The sequence below is a fragment of the Bremia lactucae genome, linkage group LG4 (genome assembly GCF_004359215.1).
Source record: "Bremia lactucae strain SF5 linkage group LG4, whole genome shotgun sequence".
Classification (NCBI taxonomy): Eukaryota; Oomycota; class Peronosporomycetes; order Peronosporales; family Peronosporaceae; genus Bremia; species Bremia lactucae.
In genome coordinates, this window is record NC_090613.1 from 5,447,279 (window position 1) to 5,462,375 (window position 15,097).

Genomic DNA, 15,097 nt, shown 5'->3' on the forward strand with positions numbered 1-15,097 from the left:
CACTTCTCGCGTGGCAAACCTCTCCTCATCACTCCGCGGAGTAATGTTCGCCGTCCCCGTCCTTCCTGATCCACACAACTTCTCATCAGGATCTGCGAGGGCTGCGAACTGGTGGACCCAGTAGCCCGACGGGTAGTAATCGCTTTAACGGTTCCACGACGGTTCGTACGACCTCGACGGGACAGCGTGACCCCGAGCGGTTTCGGAGCTGGGATGGGTACGCCATCTGGACTCGCCAAGAGCACCGGATGAGATGCCGCCCCGCCGCTGATGCGTGAGCTGACATCCTGGACACTTGTAGAAATGGTAGGAGCGAGACCTTTTTCTGTCACATGGACGTCCACCTCGCGTGGATTACCGACAATTCTGCCACCCTATCCGCCTGGTTCTGTAGGCAGATCCGTTGATTCGTCAGTCCACGCCAATTCAAGGACGTATATACATCGCTGAATACAGTCGCTAGCGTGGTCCATTTGGCCGTGATGTTGATACACTTCCGTCATTGCCACATCCTTCATTTCTTCGAAGCTGTGAAATGGACAGCGAGATCCTCAAGGGCCAGCACACACCCCGAACACTGTAATTGTCCGGCGGAATAACCACATCTTGATATGGGGTGGCCAAGAGACCCGCACCTCAAGCACTGCAGCCGCCACCCCACCTCAGGATGCTTAAGAACGATATAGGTCCCATACCATCCGATGCGCACGATGCCACGAAGAAACTCGGGGCAACCGGCCAACTGGACCGTTAATTTCCATACCGTGGAGGTGCGAGAGTTGGGTGTACACGCGTCCAAGTTCTCCAGCTCCACCTGAGCACTAATATGTTCTGTGAAAATGCAGTAAGCCGCCCGATGTCCATAACACGTGTGACGTTATACAGCAATACGTTGTATTCTGTTACAGTCGTTAATCTGGTGCCGTCGCATCCAATCTGTCGGTTCCATACTGATCCCGCGCTCGGAGCATGAGGATTATAAAGCTGATACAAACGGCGTCTGAACGGGACAACGGTGCGCTGGAATTTCTTCGCCGCAGTACGGGTAAAGAAAAATAAATGGATTGACCGTTGACCCTTGTTGTAACTTATAGTCTTAACTTGACTCAGCATCATATGAAGGTCCCCTAGGTTCACTTTTAATCCTTCTGCAGCCAGTAAAATGTCTTCCTTCAACGCTTGAGTATGCTGTCGGCTGGTTGTGATAGTCCAAGCACCAACGAGAGAAAAGGACAATTCGCCCTCCAACTGTATCTGAACTGTTGTCTGGAACCGCAAGCGGTCCTTCGCAGTGAAAATTTTCTTGAAAAAACGTGGCAGACCCCGGCTGACGATGTGGCCCTCTGCCAACCCCTGAATAACCTTCCACTCATCTTCGGTGTCAGTTTGGAGGCACGGACCCGATCTGTCACGACCTGGGGATGCACATATTATCCTCAGCCGTTCGATTTCTTCCGCCGAATACTTGGATGGATTAAAAATAAACATTTGGTAGTTTTCAGTCCGTGGGCCCGTGTCAGCAGATTGACCTGAGGATCGACTGCCCGTTACTTTTGCTGCCTATTCATTTAGCACAGGTTTCCTTGCCCACTTGACTTTGCTGGTCCTACTCTCGAGAATGGTCGATAAAGACCAGGAAGAGTTGTACAGATCCCGACATATACCCCGGGCGTGCTTACACCATTCGGCATAAATGCAGCCATCCACGACGCTGACTTCTTTAAAAATCCTAGGAACTGAGCCGACTCGGCCCCTTTCAACTTGGGATACCGCTGCTTCGTCGTCGGTACCCGATCGTGTGGTAATGTTTAGCGCCTCCAACTCAGCCGCAAATAAAGCTGCCACAGTGGCTTTCCACGCCTCCCGTTGAACCGCCTCTGGAGCGGCTCGAAGTTCCGCCGTCACCGCCGCAAATATCTGCTCGTCACTCATTTCCAGAGGTTTAACGATCACTGGCCCGCTAGGATTCGTCACGTCCACGCTCTGCTGTGGAGTTAAAGCCCCCCCCGCACCTACACCGCCGGCGGCCAATCGCCTGGGGTTTAGACCCCTTGAGTCTGACCTCCCCTTCTCGCTTGGCCCTGTCGTCTTTGGGCCGCTCAACTGTGCAGACCTCTCCCAGTCCGCCCTATTATCCGCACTGGGAGGATTTTCTACCAACTCACGTGGATGAGCCCCTTGATCGCCGTCCTACCCGGTATTAAGAACAACTCCATAGGATTCGTTCAGTATCTGCGGGCTGCGGCTAGGAGACCCATCGTCTCTATCCCCACGGCGCGGAGTCGAGTGTCCCGCCCCCTGCCCACTGCCCCCCGGGTCTGGAGAATATAGCTCTTGTGGAGCTGCCCCCCCCTACCCATCCAAAGGTGCCGTCCATCTCGCCTTGATCACCACCCGCCGCGGCTGGTGACGCGCTCGCTTTAACGGACTAACTAAGGCTAGCCCGGGTCCTCAGTTAAATCTCTGCTCCGTGCACGGCGATTTGAAGAGTGCGTTTGAATACTTCACGAGAAGCTGCTAGAGCAAACACAAACTTTTGGAACGAATTTGTGGCGTCGCAGCATTGAGCAAAATAAGCCAACAAAAAGTTTTAATATACCTTTCTAGTACTGATAACAGTTGTCAATTTTGTAGCTATTGATATGGATGGTTGAGAACTAAATGTATTTGCCATTGTGTTATCTAGCTCATTTTGCTGTCAGTTACGTTTCGTCTTTCTGCATTAATTTCACTTTCACTCGCGCCCTTTCACACGAATAGTCGCATAGTTTTAACACTCCTTGACTTGAGGACGTGCTTACCCGATGAGCATCACAAGTCCGCGTAGCTCTTTGAGTCGTGGCGCTGGGAGGGTCTTGGTCAGGATGTCCGCACGCATGTTCTTTTACTCGCAATAATCAACCTTTCAGCACCCCTTTCTCTATAAATCCTTGATGAAATTGTACCGCAATTCGATAAGCTTTACTCGCGTTGAGGTATCTTCCCCTTGGAACTAAGCGATTGCTGCTTGATTATCCATGTGTAGAATCAAACTCGGCTGAATTGGTACACCAATTCCGTGAAGCAATTCCACGATACCCATTATCTCGGTCGCCGTTTGTGAAGCCGTCATAAACTCGGCTTCCATCAGGAATAGTGCGACACACTTTTGCGTTTTGCACATCCACCCGACGACCATGCGGCCGACCATCATTACACCACCACTGACTGACTTCCGATCAGTTTTTTCTGCAGCGAAGTCGGCGTCGCTGAACGCCTCGACCAGCACGCCATCTTCTTTCATCACCGCAGTATTCCTTGCATTTTGCACTTAAGATTTCTCGTACCTTCTAGATACTTAGCAATATTCTTTGCTAGACGCCAAACGCCTTCACTCGGCGCGTGCGAACGCCGAGTCACTCGGTGCACTGCAAAAAAGCTATATCAGGCCGCGTGCACCGAGCTATCCATAGCAAATTGCCGACAAAAGACTGAATCGTCTGAATAGTCGGTCTGCTTGGTGATCCTTTTCCACTAGTCAAAAGCAGCGCACCTTCTGCAACTCCGTCTTCTCCACTGATCAACACTAACCGGGTAGTCCAAACTTGTCAAGCATCTCACCGATAACAGTTTCTTGGTCGAGTATCCATTTCGTCTCGTCCTTGTAGCTGAATACAATACGGAGGAACTTGGTCACGACACCGAAGTTCGTTAGCTCAACAACTCGCATATCGTTCAAGAAATCTTCGACCATCCCCGGATTTGTACCCGTAACTAGCACGTCACCCACGTAGATACTACGAGAATTTTTCCATCGCTTTCAGACTTAATGTATAAACAACTATCAGTATAGCACTGGCAGAAGCCCCTAGAATTAGGATGTTGTAAAGCATCAAGTTCCACAGCCATTCCGATTGTTTAAGGCCGTACGACCCCTTCTTTAGTCTCAAAGCAAGCTGATTTTTGTCCCGCACGCGAAATGCTCCAACAACGTGGCATCAATTTTGCATCCCTTGCGGAATTGCAGCATTATTCCAACCCTTCTTCTTTTTCGGCTTTAACGTAAGAACCCGGCAAATCCCCGTGTCGAGCAGGTACTCTTCGTGAGACTGCAAAAATAGCTTTCCGGACACCGTTTACATCACAGCAGAGAAAGTGTAGGTTATAATAAACACCATATTATTGCTCATCTCCACGCGCCATCTGCCTCGCCTTGCACTGTTCGATCGTGCCGTCAGCGTGCATTTTTGATTTATACACCCATTTACTATGAAGCAACCTTGCGTCACGCGGCTTTTGGATCACTTCTTAAGTTTCATTTTGTTCCGATGCTTCAATCTCTTTGCGCATCGCCTTCTCCCACTATTTGACTCGAGGCCCCTATACCGCCTCGCAATGATTTTCGGGATCTTGAAGTGTGGTCGTGGTTACACGGTCAAACGGTATTTGGTTGCTACCCATATTGCGAGTTTCTATACACACTTGCGTCGTTTCTTCTGCAGGCAACGTCTCAAAAGTATTTGATGGATTTTCGCAATGGACTGGGTTGTTTTTCACCGCCGATTTCTTTGTTGTTTCGGAATAAACGAATGGGTAGCATAGCCCCTGAGGTCTCGAAATTTCGGGGCTTAACCCTGCTGATTATAGCGCTCAAGTACGATGTAAGGGCTAAAGTTGCCCTAATGTTACACAGTCCCCGTTAATTACACTTGGTGTGCTTAAGGGGTGGTCAATTACTAAATTAAAGTAATAAGACCCAGCACTCGGGTGTGGTTCACATTTGTGACCAACCCTTGTGTAAGTGATGCACATAGGTACATTCACATTAGGAAAGATGACGCCTAGCGTCATCCATGATTACGGCTAGCGTCATCCGTTACGCGAGGTATCTAGAAAGATACGCTCGCAATACATATTAAGTGTTACCTATAGAGATGACATTTTAATTGGTAAAATAGGTATTTATATATAATACGATTAAATATAAATCAGTCTGAAAACTACTTCCTACTTTGAAAGTGCGCACGAGGAGCCGGATTACCGCTCCCGTGACGATACTTAACTAAAGTACGTAGTGCGTTGGGTAAGGTCGCTAACGCGCCCACCACAACTACCTCACTGCACGCAAGAGAAGCTAGTTAAACGGCTTCCTCGCTGTGCTAGAGTGTGTAGAGCGTGGCCGAATTACGACGTGCCCGCCTACATACGAGGCTATGGCCAGGTGATGACCCTCCTAGTGGATTCGGGTGCATTATAAAGTTTTGTCAAAATCGCGGCTCGAAGGCGAGTTCAACTTGAATCCCTCAGTCTTCACGAGCGCGTTGTTAGCTAAAGGAGCGGTTGCCTCTTCTCGCTTGCCATCCTGGCAAAGCGACTCAAACATCGTTGGTCTCTTTTTAGAGCCGCGAGTTTAACAAAATTTTGTGATGCTTGTCTTGTCCAAACTCTTCTTCTTTTTGACGTCAAGTGACTCGGAGTAGTCACTTGAGACGGCAGAACTGCTGTTGACCCCTTCTGCTATACGGCTTCGTCACGAGCCATTACAGTACGCCGAAGCATAGGATCTTCATGTTCCAGCTGGCCTGCAGCTGTGCGTTCTGCTCACTGGTGAGCGTCTCAACATTGCGAATGTGCTGCGAAGTGATGACAAATCTCTCTTTTGACAATAAAGTTTGAATCCTGTCGTTTCGTCGTTTTCGCCGATAATCACTCCATCCTGGGACCTCGAACTCCATGTTTTCTTTTTTGGGGTTCGAGAAGTCGAACACAGGCTGCTGAATGCGACAATATATGTTTGATATTGTGGCCGTTAACAAGTCCAACGGCTGTGATCGGTTCGGGTGTGCTCTGCATGGGTACGATTCAGCACATATGTCGCGTACTTGACAGCGTCACCTCAAAAATATAGGGGAAGACCACTTGAACAGGCCTCGATATTATTCTTTGTTACAGATACAAGTACGTGTTTTTTAAAAATTCCACAAAGTTGATGAGGTAACGATTACCTCGCCGGTCTTGTGGGGTCATGAGTCCTTTGATGTCACTGCCGATTACGCCACCAAGCTTGTCATTTGGTGCGTTCTTGTCTGTGTCTTTTTTGGACTAATTATTCTTGCTCTGCTTGCCCTGCGCACAGGTCAGGCAATTTGGCCTTGCTCGAATGATTATATGGATGCCTAAGCCCGCAGAGTCTGCCATGCGCTCAACGGTATCGTAACTAATGTGACCTACCTTTGGTTTAACTCAAGAAGTGTTGTGTCCAATTTTAATTGTTGGTCACATCGTGACCTTGTTGAATGGCTGCGTTAAGTTTTTTAACTCGCGCGTCCTTCGTTTGCTCGCCTATAACGCCTATCGTTAAGACGTTATTGCGGCGAATCATTTTAAAAGTCTCCATTTTGTTCGCTTGACGGACCAAGAATTTTGAACACTTCCAGCTATACTTCGAAAAGAGAATTAATTTCCGAGTTCATGTGCTGCGCACAGACAAAGGCAAGGATTACATCAAAATCGCCCCGTTCTCTAAGTCTGTTGAGATAGACGTCAAGTAAGCAAAGTTGAAAATCGGGCGTCAAAAGGAAAAGATAAAAGGATGCCGTGGACTGTACTAAACATGGCAACACCACGTAGCTTTGGCTTTCTTCTCGCCTGAGATGCTCACCGCCCTCTTTGAGAATATCGTATCTGATAATCAGATAGATGCTCAGCAAAATAGACCTACATCTTTAACAAGGTGCAAGCTTGATCCGCTGTCAAGGATCCACGAGTTGGACTCAGCGTCTGTATCAGTCCCAATGGCTAACGCGACTTGGTTGGATGTCGCGTTTTCTCCACCTCTCTGTTTAGGGTACTTGGATTCAATGTGACCAGTCTCGCCACATCCATAGCATGTGCGCCGCTCAGTCCCTATGACTCGTGCGACATATCTGCTTCCGTGATCTCTTTGATCCCTTCCTTCGTGTAACACCATAGTATCGACTTGGTTGACCGCTCCTTGGTCGTCCGCTTCGACCACTTCCGAATTCACTTTTCGGCTTGCTTGCACTTATTTCAAAATCGATTGCAAAAGCAACAAGCTCGGCAGCTTGTACAAGAAAACTAATTCGCTGCGAACGCAGTCGACTCAACATTGCTATCTTAACGTCTGCTGGGGCAGACTTGCATAAGCAATCTAGCACATTTTGCTCTAATAAAACCGACGCTCTGCCACATACACCAGGTACTGTTCTCCAGCCAGCAGAAATTCTCCTGCTGACTCGGTTTTATTTGTGTCTTCAGTGCGACCGGTTCGCACTGCGGAGATGTCATTCTCCCCTTTAGTGAGAGCATTATTGTTCTCACTAGTATTATTGTTTTTGATGCTGAGTCTGTCAGCATCGTTATTAAAGTCAGTAAACACATACTGTTGCAGCCGATTAAAATCTTACTAATTCCGAATGGCATCGCCTACATTGAGCTAAAGACAACATATTGCAATAGAACCTTCCCAGGCTATCTTTTTAAGGGCAACTGCAATCCAGACCAAATAGTCCTGTACCTAAAACCTGTCCGAACCTACTGACTTTCACAGAATCTCCCAACTCAGAAGCCTGTTCGAGACCCTTGGCGGAGTCAGAGATGTGCTTTTAGCATCCAGACACTGTTGGTTTCACATACCGATTGTTGATTTCTAGTTTTTGGACCCAGAGTTGATTTGACCTAAGGTCGTACACTGACCTCACACTCGTTGCCACTCAAGCAATATGAGACAGTCAACAACACATTGTCTGCTACTTTATTCAAGCGCTGCACTTGCAATCTGGTTCGGCATCCGGGGGTGAGACACAAATTTGACATCTATAATCTCGAGAAATTGCATTTACAGATCTGATGTATGCTTTGTAGAAGCATACACTGAATTGTTTATGGCAAATTTTATCATAGGCAAGGACTCGCTCCAACTCGAAAAAGGGTGGACGTATCCGCGAAGTATCTGTGCGAGAATATGATTTGCACGTTCTGTTTAACCGTCTGTTTCAGGATGGTCAAAAGCTGACATTTTCAACTGTGTTCCAAGAGATTTGAACACACATTGCCAAAACTCCGCTGTGATCTGAGGTCTTAAGCCGAGATCAGCTCGCGGGGTAACTCATGGAGTCGAAATATCGTGTACGAGCACAGTCTTTGGCTGTGGTCGACTCCAGGACTGCAGCAAGATGTACTATCTTCGTGAAACGATTAACAAACACAAATATCCCAGAATTCTTGTATGTGCTTTCGGGATACCTTCGACGAAGTCCATAGATACGGATTACCAACACTGTCGGAACAGGCGGAGATTGTAACAGAGGACGGAATGAAGCACTGGGCTTCACGCAATGACAAACTTCGCCAGCACGTATGTACTTGCGGACGAATTCATACTATTGTGACCAGTAAAAGTTGCGGCTTATCGTGAGATAAGTTTTCTCACGTCCACGATGCCGACTTATTGGTACATCATGGCACTCATACATGATACGTAACGCTAATTATTATGAGTGGGAATGACGACACGAGTTGTGTCGCCAGCAATGACTGTATAATACAGTAAACTATTTCGTGTTGTTTATCGATCTGATACAATTTCGACAATCCATTCAAGAATTGTTGGGATGGACTTTTAAGGTAATCCATCAACCCTTTAAGAGCCTTATCTTCTTGATAAGCTCTTCTAACGTCGTCGAGTAATGTTGACGACGGAACACTTATTGTTGCAAGTGGGCTTATCCTCACTGTTGATGTGCGCAACCGGCTCAAAATCGGGCGGGCGCGAAAGGGCATCAACGATGATTTTAAGTCGTCCTGGTTTATACTCCCGGAGAAATTATACTCCGCGAAGAAAGACAACCATCTCGCCATTCTTTGCGAGAGGTGTGGACTATTTACGACCGTGCGGGAAGACGCATGGTCCGTATAAACAAAGAATGGTCTTCTCCCAAGAGAAAGACCTCTTGTTCCGCTACGAAGATCCCGTGGTCTAGTGTCTCAATTCAAGGCGGATCAGGTGAGTCTTCACAGGACCGTCTGCAAGACTTTAATGAACATGAAGTCGGTCCTGTCAAGACTTACCAATAGATGCACAAACACAGGTAACTGAGACCTTTAATGAATAAGGTTTCCTGTATTTGTGCATCTATTAGATGACTCACGATACAGCTTACTAGCAACCGTGTATGTTGGGCATAAGCGTGAAGATCACGCTTGCCCTGCTTCGAATCCAGGAGCTCGGCTCTAGCACTGAATTTGGCACGTGGCGGCTCAAATGTTGCCTGAGCTGGGTCTTAAAGACCTTATATGACCCAAAAAAAACTATGAGTCGTGAAGCTTGAGCCCTAAGGCCGAAGATTTGGCACGTCCGGTTAAGTTAGACATGCCAAATTTCACTTTCGTCGCATCGTCATCGATGTGGCGAGCTTTTATTGCATCGTCTAGTTCGACGAGCCATTTTAAAAGGGAGTCGCCTTCGACTGCCTTAAACTGAGATATTCTCTATCTTTAAGCATTCGGGTCGACGCGAATGCGGCTGCCGCTAGCAGCAAGTGAATGCTGCTGTCTCAACAGTTCTAACTGTTCTCTCAACACCTCCGCGTGTTAAGAATTTTGCTGGTGAAGCAAGGCTAGTTTTTGGGGCCCCGTCGAGTTTATGCTGTATGAACTCATGTTGTTCATCTGCGTTCAGAGTGAACAGCATTGCGACAACGGCTGGCCCGCCTACGATCAAACTCATGCGTTTGATCGCTCTCTACTTAAGGTCACATGAGTGAATCGCTCATGCGTTGCGTGATAGCCTTCTTGACGGGCTCAGAAACTCCCTCCTTCTTCACCCAACATGTCCTTGTTGGATGAGACGCGCGTGGGCCGTTGAACGGACTACAAAGTGGCACCTTTCGCTAGTATACTAGACAACCTACACTAATTACAGTCAAGGTTGGGTGTCTCCAATACTTCACGTACACGACGTGCAGAGGGAGATTCTGAGCAGCTAGGTAGTCTCAGCTACTAAATGTTAATTCTGAGGCTTTATAATGGGAGAAAGTAAAATTGTATTAACTATGCAACGATCTTCTATTTACAACTGACTTTATCATATTAATAGCAAACTATGTATGGCGCCTACTTGCGCACCGCACAATCGTGTCTTATGACTATTGGTGGGGTTGATTTAAACTTAAGTTAATTAATTAACAGAACGAATGTATTATTGCATCCATATTACAAAAATTGGTAAATATTGGAACTAATAACTCAAAATTAATAAAGATTATGATTTGTACTTCTGTATTTATTTCCTCCCATAGAAAATAATATGAATTATTCCTCTTAAAGATAATAACATTTCTGTAACGGGACACTTCGTTGCAGCAAACCCTCACATCTACTTAAGTTCATGATATTCTCCAACCTTGAAATTTGCTATTTTTTCCGGTCTCTCACGTGGCTCACTACATCGGAGATCGTCAAATGGGATTATTCCAAGTCAAAATTAGAAGATTGACCGTGATTCCAGATGTAACGTTTATATTTCCCGCGGGGATCATGAAAAAGCTACAAAAGCTAACAAGTTTTACATGATTACACAGCAGTAGGACGCTAAAGTATTTAGAATTTTGTATAATTCGGAAATACATTTTATGTTAATTAAGTAATGTTTAAATATCATATTTTATATAAATGTAACCTCAGGGGCATGACCTCTCCCTTTAAACATCATGGACATGAGTCTCCTCGAGAGGCAAGGTATCCCTGCCTCTTGACAAACGGTGCAGCTTGTAGCGTGAACCGACTACGGATCGTTTTGTGAACCGGTCACGGAAAGCATCCAGATTGTCAAGCCATGCATCGTGTACCAAATGAGAGACATTCTTTGCCCGCAGGCATCGATTTAGAATCCTTTTTCGGTCTCACCAGATTTGTGGATCCTGCATATATTGAATAACGGAATGTGATACCGATCGTTAGTCATTCCAGACAACGAGTAAGGTAGCCCTTAGAGGGCTACCAAGGCTTCTTCCGCAAAGCACTGCGGTCCCTCTCCCTTTGATTTCATGTTAAGGTTAACGATAAGATTACTCTCGGAGTGATCCTTAGAATCACACCGTTTCTGGTGATGCATACTAACACCTCCAATAGCATGCTTACCGAAGTGGCCTTACGATAACTTTGTTCCTGTTGATGGATTCTGATATCACCAGATTTATCATCGTCCCTGGAGTAATTACAAGATGAATCCTCACCAAAGATATCCGACAATTGAATCAATCTCACCATCTTTTTAATAGTTGTCACATTAGACCTAGAACGTTTAATGGACGTGACCAAGAAATAATTCAAAATTAGAACAAAATGTTTAATAATTATTATAAAACATTTTGTTCTAATTTGAATTATTTTTGAATAAAAAATATCAATTTATAATGTAATTTCAATCACGAATAGTCAAATTTTCTTAGAAACGGAATCATTAGTGAAGGTCAAAAGCCGGCCATTAGTGTAGGATTATCTGTAAGCCTCCAATATTTTTGAAAGTTGTATGCATGAAACATGAATACCATGAAACCTGTTCACAGAAAAATGTAGTACCATAAATACTATCCGAAATGGAGAGGGAATTAAAACAATCTTTATGTTAAGCCCTTTAGAACAATTTTAAATTTTTCTATTTTTCAAATACCTTTTATTTTTACCAACGCTCTCTTTTTTCACCTTAATACAGGCTTACGAATATATTGAAATTTGAACCCAAGACCATCAGATTCAAAGACCGGCGCTCTAACCAACTGAGCTATACATTTATTTTAAAATTAATTAAAACTTGATGCTTGTCCTGGACAATTAAACCATAAATATTTATGGGATTTGTTTTACAAAATCGTTATAAAAATGTTATTATGAACGATCTGTTAACACAAAGTTTTGTTAATACATCTTTTATTAAAAAATGTAAGGGAAGGATGACGTCAAGTCTTCTTTACCCCGATTGATCCGGAGGCTTAACAGTTGCCACCGGGTCGGGCGATGACGTGAATCGGCCCAGTCACCTACAATGGGACTAGCAGGTGATCACCTTCAATTGGAGTAGGAGGTGACGCATTCCCCACAGTAGACGCTACTGCGTCTACTGAAACGTTTGCATTGCTAGCATATGCACTAATTTGTGCAGCTGCGTGCTTTGCGACCTCGCACGCTGCGCGCATGGGCTTTGATACCATGTGCGAACGAATTAAGTTTTGAATAAAATTCAATAATGCAATGAAACTGGAATTTTAAATAATAATTAATAATGCTAATTTACAGATAGGGAGACATAATAGTACTCTCTGTCACTCTTCATCAGTAACTAAAGTGGAATATTGCTTGAGGGGTGTGGTGGGACGGGGTGTCCCGTAACATGAATATTATTTCCTATACGAGGAATATTTATAATTTATCTTTTGAGAGGAAATAAATATAGAAGTACAAAATTATAATCTTCTATTAATTTTGAGTTTATAGTTCCAATATTGCCAAATTTTGTAATACAGACCCAATAAGACATTATTTCTATTGATTTGTTAATTGAAATTAAAATTAACCCCGTCAATCGTCGTAAGACACGATTGTGCGGTGCGCAAGTAGGCGCCCTACATAGTTTGTTATTAATATAATAAAGTCAGTTGTGGATAGGAGAACGTGACGTAGGAACTTAATATATTATTTAATTTTTATTTTGTCCCCATCCTAAAGCCTAAGAATTAACATTCAGTAGCTAAGACTTCTTATCTACTCAGAATTTCTCTCTGCACGTCGTGTACGTGAAGTAGTCGAGGCATCCCAACTTCACTGTAATCAGTGTAGATTGTCTGGTACTGTTATCAGTGCTAGCGAAAGGTGCCCTGTTACGTTCGCTGTTCAAATTTATTAAGTGACAAGGCGTTGGCGGTGCCGGAGAGGTACGACCTCAACCTCAACATGCTTGCGCTTCAGAAACACGAGCAATGCTAATCCATCGGAACTAGTGCGCTCTTAACTCATACCAAGCTATGGTAAATAGTGTAGTTGTAACTGTTGCTGGCCGATCGCGCATCGTTGAAACATCGTTTCGAAAATTAATACATATTAAATGGTATATTTTGGGGGACAACTGCTACTGTCGGCCGTACAGACACCGTGGCTTCAACGGTTACGCACGGTGGAGCGGATACTGTGTCCCGAACAATACCGGGTAGTAGTGTCAATAGTGACCAATGACCGAGGATGAATCCAAAAGCCTAGTAATAGGTAGCCCTTGCCTCAGTGTGTGATGGTCGCTAGAAAACGACAAGTCTGGAACAACGTAGGGTGAAGTATAGGTTAATCTACAAATTTTGTGTATTATTATTGCCCCAGCGGGGCTTAAGAGAAACAATAGCTAAGCGCCCTCGTGGAGTACGAAAAATCGTCGTTTGAGTATCTCATCGGTGCATAATAGCAAGGCGACGTTACTTTAGGGGCGCAACCACTGCAGCAGAGCATTTGCTCGTACGTTAGACGAGCATGACCCTGTCCGATCATTGCGGATGAATGCCCGCCGCATATCACAGATTTGTAAGTAATAAAGGATCGTTGTTTTAGGCGTACAAGAATCATATTTTTGCATAACAACTCTCAAACTCACACCGATAGGTAGAATTTAGAACGTGATCGGCTTTATGTTCAATTTAAAATAGTATCTCACGAGGTAAGGACCTCAAAGAGAGATCGTTGCGATGTCCTCGACTCGTTATGCAAGGTCAAATATAACCCGAGTGTAACGGGACACTACTGACTTGTACTGCTTCAGTACAAGTCCACTTCGCACTGCTTCACGTCACTCACGTACACTAGTACGTGCAGAGAAAGACTCTCTTTAAAACACTTGCTTTAAAGAGGGTTATTTAAAAACTGTATTAATATAATCAAGCTCTTCTGTTCTATCTCCTTAATACTAACTTAATTATAAACTAATACAAAACATGTAATAAAGTCTTATCTGTCTTTCTCTTTTCGCGCGTCCAGCGCTGACTGAACCGAGGAGAAAGAAAATATAACGGTGAATATCTACCAATGGATAAGCTTTTAGAATATTACCATGTAAAGTAATATTCTCCAAATATTCTCTACTTTTTAAATATATTAATTACCTACACGTGTTAATTTAATGTAACGATACACCCCTTTACACAGAGAACTATGCCAACGTAAGGTATATTCTCTCAGGCACTTGTTGTCACTTGGTTCTATGAACCACTGAGTCCTTCGAACTAGGACTCGTGCAGCTATACGAGCCTGTACGACTCTTTGAGTATTATCCCTATTAGTTATTTATCTTAGGTGGTTCTTTGAGTCGACACGCTCTCTCTCCTCTAACTTAAGGGGGGATGTAGCTCCGCTGCACCTCGTAGTCGCAGTAAATCTACGTATGAGTCTTTGTAAGGCAAAATTTCTGTGACAATGGATTCTATCCCCAACCTCACGATGGCTGGATTGAAAAGCTAAAAGCTTCGTTTGGGCCTGAGCAAATGGATTATATCCTTCTCAGGGCCCAGAGATGCTTGATGAAAGGCTAGAAGTTTTTTTGAGTCCACTTTTATTGGACAAGTCTATGACCACTTAGCGGCATCTATGCCAACTCGGAAAATCCCTGTACCTGAATTAGAGCCTCGAAACGCCCATTTTTCGTGAATATTAGGACATATGCGGCAAAGATGGAATTTTTTTCTTCTTTGGATCGGTGAGGTAGGAATGTCTGGGACATCGGCCTATCTATAAACAGAGCAACAGCGACAATCCCTGGACGCCTTTCAGCACGGTATTAGAGACCCAAAGAGTGAGCTATCATATGTATCATGCCTGTTAACGTCGCACTCTCTACTCTGAAACAGCTTTTGTCTCGCGTGTTTTCACAACCAAACAAGGACACGCAGAAACAGCTATTGTCTTGCGTGTTTGCATCACCTAAAATCAGGCATTAATGCGTACGATCGCTATCCTATCTAACCGTCAGGCTAGAAGGACCCTGGAGGACTATGTCCAAAAGTTGCGAGCTCTCATAGCTGCTATGCAGCTTGACCCGTTACAAGAAGTGGCTCTAGTAACCATC

General features: G+C 44.8%; 1 protein-coding gene across 1 annotated transcript; it reads right to left on the minus strand.

Moving 5' to 3' along the window:
- Positions 1–1,560: 1,560 nt before the first annotated feature.
- CCR75_000056 (uncharacterized protein) lies at positions 1,561–1,932 on the minus strand (the record flags this gene model as incomplete). Its single annotated transcript, XM_067958164.1, has 1 exon — positions 1,561–1,932. One exon carries the CDS (start codon positions 1,930–1,932, stop codon positions 1,561–1,563), a length of 372 nt encoding a protein of 123 aa, XP_067816511.1.
- Positions 1,933–15,097: the final 13,165 nt, after the last annotated feature.